The sequence below is a fragment of the Python bivittatus genome, unplaced genomic scaffold (assembly GCF_059951505.1).
Source record: "Python bivittatus isolate LINGU-HERP-01145 unplaced genomic scaffold, Pbiv_v1 ctg000980_np1212, whole genome shotgun sequence".
Classification (NCBI taxonomy): domain Eukaryota; kingdom Metazoa; phylum Chordata; class Lepidosauria; order Squamata; family Pythonidae; genus Python; species Python bivittatus.
The window spans coordinates 41,219,906-41,228,082 of NW_028277125.1; the positions used below are offsets into that span (position 1 = coordinate 41,219,906).

The 8,177-nt window shown below is 36.7% G+C and overlaps 1 protein-coding gene across 1 annotated transcript in view; it reads left to right on the plus strand.

Annotated features, from left to right (window-relative positions):
- INPP5D (inositol polyphosphate-5-phosphatase D) overlaps positions 1 to 4,756 on the plus strand; it is a 94,843-nt gene extending 90,087 nt beyond the window's left edge. Inside the window, exon 28 of the mRNA XM_088132025.1 lies at positions 858 to 4,756. Within this exon, the coding sequence (XP_087988151.1) occupies positions 858 to 860 (3 nt within the window). The 3' untranslated portion in view covers positions 861 to 4,756. The remainder of the gene's footprint in view (positions 1 to 857) is intronic.
- The last annotated feature ends 3,421 nt before the right edge of the window (positions 4,757 to 8,177 follow it).

Consider the following 8,177-nt stretch of genomic DNA (forward strand, 5'->3'; position numbering starts at 1 on the left):
TGACACTCAGTTTTCTGCTGGTGGGTATCTGACTCAATTCATTAAATCTTGTAAACTAATCTGCTAAACCAGGTGATCATAACACTCCATAATCTTCAAATATCTCTGGGACTAATGGAGATGCTAGTGCCTTTTGCACTGTAGACAGGGAGTGCATTTTAATTGCACACTTAAACAGAAGTACGGACAACTATGTAGTCTTTGTTAACTGCATAACATTTGAAAGTCTTTGTGTCTTTTATTTATTTATTTATTTATTTTACAAGGTTTATGGGCTATACGTCACAAGTGGCCTGTGATTCCTACTCTTCTTCATGCAGAGTAAAGCAAAACAAAATGCAGTCAACAAAGCAAAACCATAAAATCACAATATACGATCTTGAACATAGCTGCAATCTACCTCATCCACCCACTCCCACATTCAAACCATATCTGTTAGTAGAGGAACAAACATTTCATTCAACCTCCCAGGACTTGTTTGAATAGTATTTATAGACTTTCAAAATGCTAAGAAGGAAGGGGCTATTTGAATATCCAGGGGGATGCTGTTCCAAAGGAGAAAGGGCAACAGTACAGAATTAAACTATTTAAAGGCATCTTCCCTAAAATATTAAAGAGAAGCACGTTGTGTACATCAAAAGAGATGTAGTTGATGCTTTGGTTTTATTCAGTGTGAGATACATTTAGCCCCTGGTGTTACATACAAGATGAGAGATTTGTTTCAACACATTATATTTGGAGGGACTGGCTTGACTGGTTTGAGACCAGAAGTAAAGTGTGTGTTGCCTGTTCCTGAGCAACGTAACTTTTCATTAATTATTCTGTAATAAGGATGGATATTATTTTTGTCTTTTTAGTGAAAGGGAGTATCACTGATGAAAAACCCAGATGAATCCTGAAAAGAAACAGCATGAACATTTCTCAGATTTCATCATAATATCCTTTGACTTGGTACACAAAGCCATCTAGTTTAATGTTTAATCAAGACTGAAAATCTCTCTTTCTCTCTCTCTCTCTCTCATTCTCTCTCTCTCTCTGTGTATACATTATGAAACTTAAGGCAAAATTAATTTAAACCAAAATTGGTTTTAAAAGACTGAGATGAATAAATGCTATAAAGATTAAAACTTTGTCAATTCCTTCAAGGGCAAGGAAGTTGTGAATAATTATGGGAATGGGAAATAATATGGGCTGGATACATTTGAAAAGTATGCTGAGCACAGAAGGTATCATTCAGATAACTGTATTACAGATCAGAACAAGAATGGATTTTCTAGAAAATGGCCCAGTTTCCTAAATGTTTTTACTTGGTGGTTTACTGGGCGGGTGGTAGGGGGGAAGCAAAGTGTATAATTTCTGAGCGTGCACAAAGTACTAACTTGGTTCTTTAACAGAACAGAGTATAAATTTTCTGCAACTATAAAATTTCCTTTGGACCATGAATCTATTAGTAATAATTGCCTTGTTTTCCAGATAATTCCTTTTTTTAAAATTTATTTATAATGTGAATAAAGAGCAGTCCATCTCAGGAACAAAAACTTTTCAGAATCAGAAAGATCTTAATTAATAGGTGTGTTCTACATATATTAGGTTAGTGATAAGAATTAAATTTCTGGGTACAGTTGTGAGTCAAATTAAAATGATCACTATAAAAGAATGGGCAGTCTAGCCTTTTTTAAAGTCAACCTTCTACACACACACACAAGACCTTATAGTTTGCTTTTAATAAATAGTATACATATTGGATTTATGTTGACTTCATTGTAATGCCACTTTGGCATTTACTTGGGTCACAATGTAGTCAACAAGATCTCTCATGTCCTGGTTTATAAGCAGTTAGACATATTTGGGCCGTATTTCAATTTAGATTTTGATGCTGAGTCTCATGAATAATTTATTCTTCTTTAAAAATAGGTGGTAAAACATTCAGTTGGAAAGTATGGCAGAATCTGGAATAGTTACTCTAAATCAGTTACTTGGTAATTATTATTTTAAGGAATTTCAATAACTACACATAGAATTATCTTTGCCTAGTAACAACTGTGCCAATATAATCAATTTAAGCATGTTGTAATTGCTCAGTGTGGACCAGATGCCTTAGCCTCTTCAAAGAAGCCTGAAATACTATCATTTTTATGGAGTCTTTTTTTAATTAAATTGGAAATATATTAGAAGTTCAAAAATATATTTGAAGTTGAAATTTCTGATATTTCTGACATGGAATAAAGAGTTGGAATATCAGATAATGGAATATCAATGCATGCAAGTCTTAAACTTGAGATTAAAATTAATTCATGAAAGAGTTTATTCCCAGTGTATTAGCCTCCTCAAGAATGTCTCAAAAGGATGGACTGTAGATTTTCTCTGTTGGCAGTATAACAAATTTGAGAAATATGAGAATATGTAACTCATATGATTTGGTCATGGCCAGTTCTGGTTTCTTTTTGGAATGTGACCATTTTTGAGGAACATTGGTTATATCAGGTGTGAGGAGTAGCCAAGAGAATTATACTGAGAGACTGGGAAAATACTATTACCCAGATATCAAAGACTGAATTCAAGAAATGCATCACATTAGCTTTATTTTTTCTACTAATCAAAATATGACACAATATGTTTCCCTGTGACATAGATTTCATAATATTTTACAAAAATAGACAAGTTTCTATGTGTAATTTGATATATTGTTATTAAATGAATATGTCATCTATTTAGGTGATTTATGTCAAATTAGTATGTTAATTCTTAGGGCAGTTTGTTTATTTTTCTTTTGTCTGTTTTAGTATTATAACTTAATAACTAATTAATTTGTTGGATGTGTGTATATTAATGTCTTCCTCTTAATTTGTTTTTGTATATATTTTTAAATTGCAACAAAATAATTACAATTATTTTTAAAATATTGGCCACAATGATTATTGCTTTTTTATTTTTGTATTTGTCTGAGACTTTATGTAAAAAGCTTTGCAATAACATTGTGCAGTGTATAGTGTAATCTTTGCTGCTTTTCTGTGCTCATTGCTAATTTTAAAAAAGCAGTCATACTTATCCAAAAAGTAAACGCAAGTTATTATGATTGGCCAGTGCAGATTTTTTAAGGTTATTAAACAACGTGTTGACATCCTCCATCTCTGATTGCCACAGTTCCACAGATATACATGAACTAAGTTCCATTTGCCTTCTGCTGCCTGTCATATTACTCTGACTCCAATTAATTTGAAGGAGACATTTTATGCTGCTGAAGCTGAATGGAGCTATGAACAAAGTGCCTGGTGAAACCTAACTGTAGTGGAAGGCAGCAAGGGCAGTAAGTGGGTCCCTCTTAAAAGGATCCATTTTATTTTCTCACAGTGCCCCAGAGCAGAACTAAAGAAAAATAAATGTAGGGAGAAAAGGCTGTGCAGATTTTTTTTTTTTAAAGGGTCCCATTCACAGAGTAAGTAGCAGTGCTGGCATTCATGGGATTATTTAAGATCCCTTCATGCAACCATTTGCTGAAACAAACCCAGCTTGGATCTAGGCAATGCCTGATTTTACAAACTCTCAATTTTATGGACTTTGACGCAGTAAATATTGGATATAATAGACAAAATCTGGATTTCAGGCAATAATGGACTTCATCCCAAACAATGGGATGTTGTCGTGTGGTGAAGCAATCCAAACAATGTTTTGCTATGTTTTATGTTTATTAATGTTTTACTGCACATAGGTAATGTATTCATTGCTTTTAGGAACTATCTCATCCTTTTTCATGAGAGTTATGGTTTGGGATTCTATATGTGTAACATCTATAAATATTTTATAAATACTGTACTTAATGAACCGTGGCTTTTTACCTTTTAAATTAAAAAGAAAGAAAAAGTGTAGATGGCAGTATAATGGAATATCAATGCTCTTACCTGTGTTTGATCAGACTCACTCCAAGTCTTCCTCCAATAGCACTTTAGGTATCTGCTCTTGTGCTTCATTTCCTGAAGCTCTGCAGTAAATCAAGATGTCTCCCAGGATTGGCCCACAGGGATAGGCTGCATAGGGGGTGATATAGTCCAAGGCTCCATCCATCCACCCATTCTTGGAAGTGACTAAAGCTTCAGTTGAATCACCCACCAGATCCTCAGGGAAAACCCAAACTCTCTCTGGAAATCTATTGGGTCTGCCAGTTGCCTGGGGGAGCCCAATCAGATGGACCTATTCCCCCGCAGAGGAGAGTGACATCAGTGAGCTGGAAGGCAATCAGAGAATGATCTGTCCATGGTAATGGACTGATGTTAATGTCCTCCACTATAAAATCACACTGCAACTGCCCAGAGACAAAGATCAGATCTAATGTATGGCCAGTGATATGTGTGAGGCCATCAATGACTTTAGACAAGTCCATGGTTGCTGTGGAGGCTACGAACTACAGAGGTGCCCTGGACTCATTGCTACCAGGTAGCAAATTAAAATCTCTAAGCACCAATAGCTTCAGGGATTCTATCACCAGCCCAGCAAAGGAATTCAGCAGCTCAGGCAGGGACAATGCTGAGCAGCAGGGAGGGCAAGTATATCAGCATAATCCTAGAGCCCAACTTTAACTAGAGCACCTCACATCAGGTTACCTGTGGAGTAGAGCCTCTGAGGGCCTTCAAGACTCACAGATGACAACACACACACCCCTTACTCCTGGGGTCTCAGCTGATGCAGGACCTGAAAGTTAGGTGGGCACATTTTTGAGAGAGATACAGTCCCCTCCGAGCCCAATCAGGTCTAAGTTAAGCACACCAAGTAGGCATCCTCACCCACAATAAGTTTTTGAATAAGGGCAACCTTATTGCACATTGTCTTGGGGTTCAAAAGCAGAAATTGGAGCACAGGATCACTGAGAATCCAATAATCAGGCATTGAGAGTAGAAGCCAAGGAATGGACAGCAAGATCACAGTCAAACAGCAGACGTGGTGTTCCCAGATGCAGTCTATGAATGTTAGGGGAAGGGACACAAAAATAAATAAATAAATATATTTTTTATGAGAGACTGAAGAACTTAGAATTTAGACAAAAAGTCTGAATCAAAAAGGGCAGCCCTAAACCTTACTGACAAATTGAGAAAAAGCACTGAATCCAGGTAGTATCCATCTAAGAGATCCAGCAGCATCCTGGATATTACCAGCTGGTTAATGTTACCACTTGTCTGGTTACATTGATGGAAAACAGTTTGCAAATATACAGAAGGACAAATACTGGTGAAGAAGAATAAACATAACTTTTACAAAAGTAAGTCTACTCTCACTAACCTTTTACAATTCTTTAAGAGAACCAACAAATATGTGGCTATAATGATCGGATATGATAGTTACAACAGATTTGGTCTTTCAGAGGTGCCTTTCCAAGGACCCTTGAGCCAATTTAGCAATTATTGGATGAAAAGAGAGATTAAAGAACAGAAAGCAGAGAGTAATAACACCCTGACAACTCTCATGATAGAAGGATGTATACAGTGAGTTATGAAATTGTTGTATTTTAATTTTTTCGTAAATGTTAAGGATGATGAGTAAGGTAGCAGAGTTTGCTGTTGAGCCAGATCTTGTAGGGTATTGAAAACAAAAATTAGTTCCAAAACAAATGTTCCATTACTCCAGGTTGAAGTTATGCCCACCAATATGGACAGTTTGGATAAATGCATGGATATTGATGGTTGTTACACAGTAGCTGTATATTTGTTTATTTATTTGACTCTCAATCCCAGTATTCCCTTGAATGCTATTTGCTGGGAAATGCAAGTGCAGGAGTGCTTTGGTGCTCATGTTCAGTTTGTCATCTCCCATAGACATTAGAGTGACATTTATGAATGTTGATTTTAGGTGGAACCTTGGTCTGATTCAACAAGAGCTGCTCTTATGTTCAGACTGAGGTTCTGTATCTGTAAAACCATATCCATGAAGGGAAAGACCTACTAAGATATTACAGATTTTTAAAGAAATGTATTGATCTGATATAATTGCCAGCTGAGTGTTACCATCTTCCTAAGAATAACATCATATTTTGTTTTACATAATGTCATTTATCTGAATCAAGGATCAGATCCTGCTAAAACTGTCCAGGACAGAGAATATAAAGACCATTGCAATTCTTGATTTACAAAGATCATCTCCAACTGAGAGCAAATTTTCCTTTATGTTACTTTTGTCACCTAATTAATTTATCCTAGCCACTTCCCAGTGAGTTACTGTGAGGACTGAAAAGCAGCTTGTTTCCCACAGATAGATTTCCCAACTTCTCAGTTCTTAAAATAGCTATGTTCTTTTAGTGTGTTAAATTTCCATGGAGATCCAGCTGTCATGAATGCTTAACGGATTTTAGCTACAGTTCATAACATAGAGAATACAATATTTTAAAAGCATGGTTGCTTCCCTCTACCACTACCCCAGCTGTAATCTCTCGTTGAGCTTTCCTTGCCATTCCTGTTAGTCCTACAGAATGAGATCCTCAGATTTAACTGGAACATGGATAGATTTTTAATCATGTAGTAGTGTATCACCATCTTTGTTGAAAACCAATATGATTTTACAGTCATGGTTTTACTATGCATTCTAAACAGATGGAAAACCAGGATGAGCTGCAGAACTGAATATACCTCTTCACTAAAATAAGAGTCTCATCCAGGTTTACCCACCAGGTTTCTTGTAGACAGCTATGTAGTGCAGAGTTAGAAACACAGGTGGTATTTTGAATATAGGTGAAAATATGGTAGCTTCCCCCAGTACAGCACTGCATTCAGGGACAAAAGCCTACCATACTTAATTGTGGAAAAGTAGAAAAACCTTGATAATGTAGTAAGAATTCTGATTATGTGTACTGTGGCCTACAAAGCCCCACTCCAACTTGTTCATAATAACGTTTGATGCAGAAGTAGCTTTTTTTGCAGGAATGCATTACTGTGGCTCTCCACATGTTACTGAGCTCCAGTGATTAACACACTGACTAATAGTTGGGCTGTACAAAGCATTCTGAAGAAATACTTCTCAAGGTGCATTAATGCAAATGAAGCATTTCTCTTTGGAGTTTTAAAGCCGCTGTGTCCTTTGTAGATCTTGTATCAGTGCTTTGAAAGCTGTGCCAAGTGGTTTACATGGGTATACCTAGGCAACCTATGTGTGGCACTTGCCAGCAAGTGCTTGAAAATGCATACACATGCAAAAACAATTGGGAACAGCTTTCAAAGCAGCTACACACAAACCTTCAGGAGTGTCCAGAGGTTTTAGTCAAAAAGTCAGATGGCAGCCACAATGGTACAAACAAACAAGATAAAAAACAGGCAGAGCTTCTATCACACTGCCTTAAGCACCATCATGACTTTTTTTGTCATACCCTGTGGACAACCCTGCAGGTGTTGCAATGAATGTGGTTGCTCTGAAGAGAGGCATTTGTTTATCCTAACATACTTTGTGAAGCACTTCTGAATGCGTGGTACAGCCCCAGCAAATAGTGAGGGATTTGCATTTGGCAACATCTGAGGGGCCACAGTTACAACTTTCTTCCTGGGTATTTGCTTCTACTGATGAAAGGATCTAGAAATTCCATTATGACCTTGAAAGAAGAGTCAGATTTTACCTGTTTATACATTCTATAGACCATTGTGTGCCACCTACTCCCTTGATGATGCTGGGCAGCATATAAGAAACATTAAAAACACGTGTAAAAGCAAATTAAATATAACTGATATCAAACATGAATGCTGAAACAGTGACATTAAGAGGCCTGTGAAAATAAATAAAATGTATTTTCACAGGCCTCTTAATGTAGGAGGACCTATAAAAATATGTTGAAGATCTAAGTGTGCTAGATGGACTTTACGGGAGCAAATTATCCTGTAAATCAGTGTTGTCCAAACTTGGCCACTTTAAGATGAGTGGACTTCAACTCCCAGAATTCCCCAGCCAGCTGGGAGGTGAAGTCCACTCATCTTAAAGTGGCCAAGTTTGGACAACACTGCTGTAAATAGTTAGAGCTTCAGCCATATACTGGCATATTTAATTTGACAGTACAGTATATAACATAGGACAGAAGACAACAGATGCATCTGTGCTATAAATTGCTGCAAACAGATGTACTTTGCTAAATTGTGAAACAAATTACATTTTTTTTGCTAATTTTCCTTTTCTTGCACATTTTATTTACAACTCACATTGCAACAGCTGTG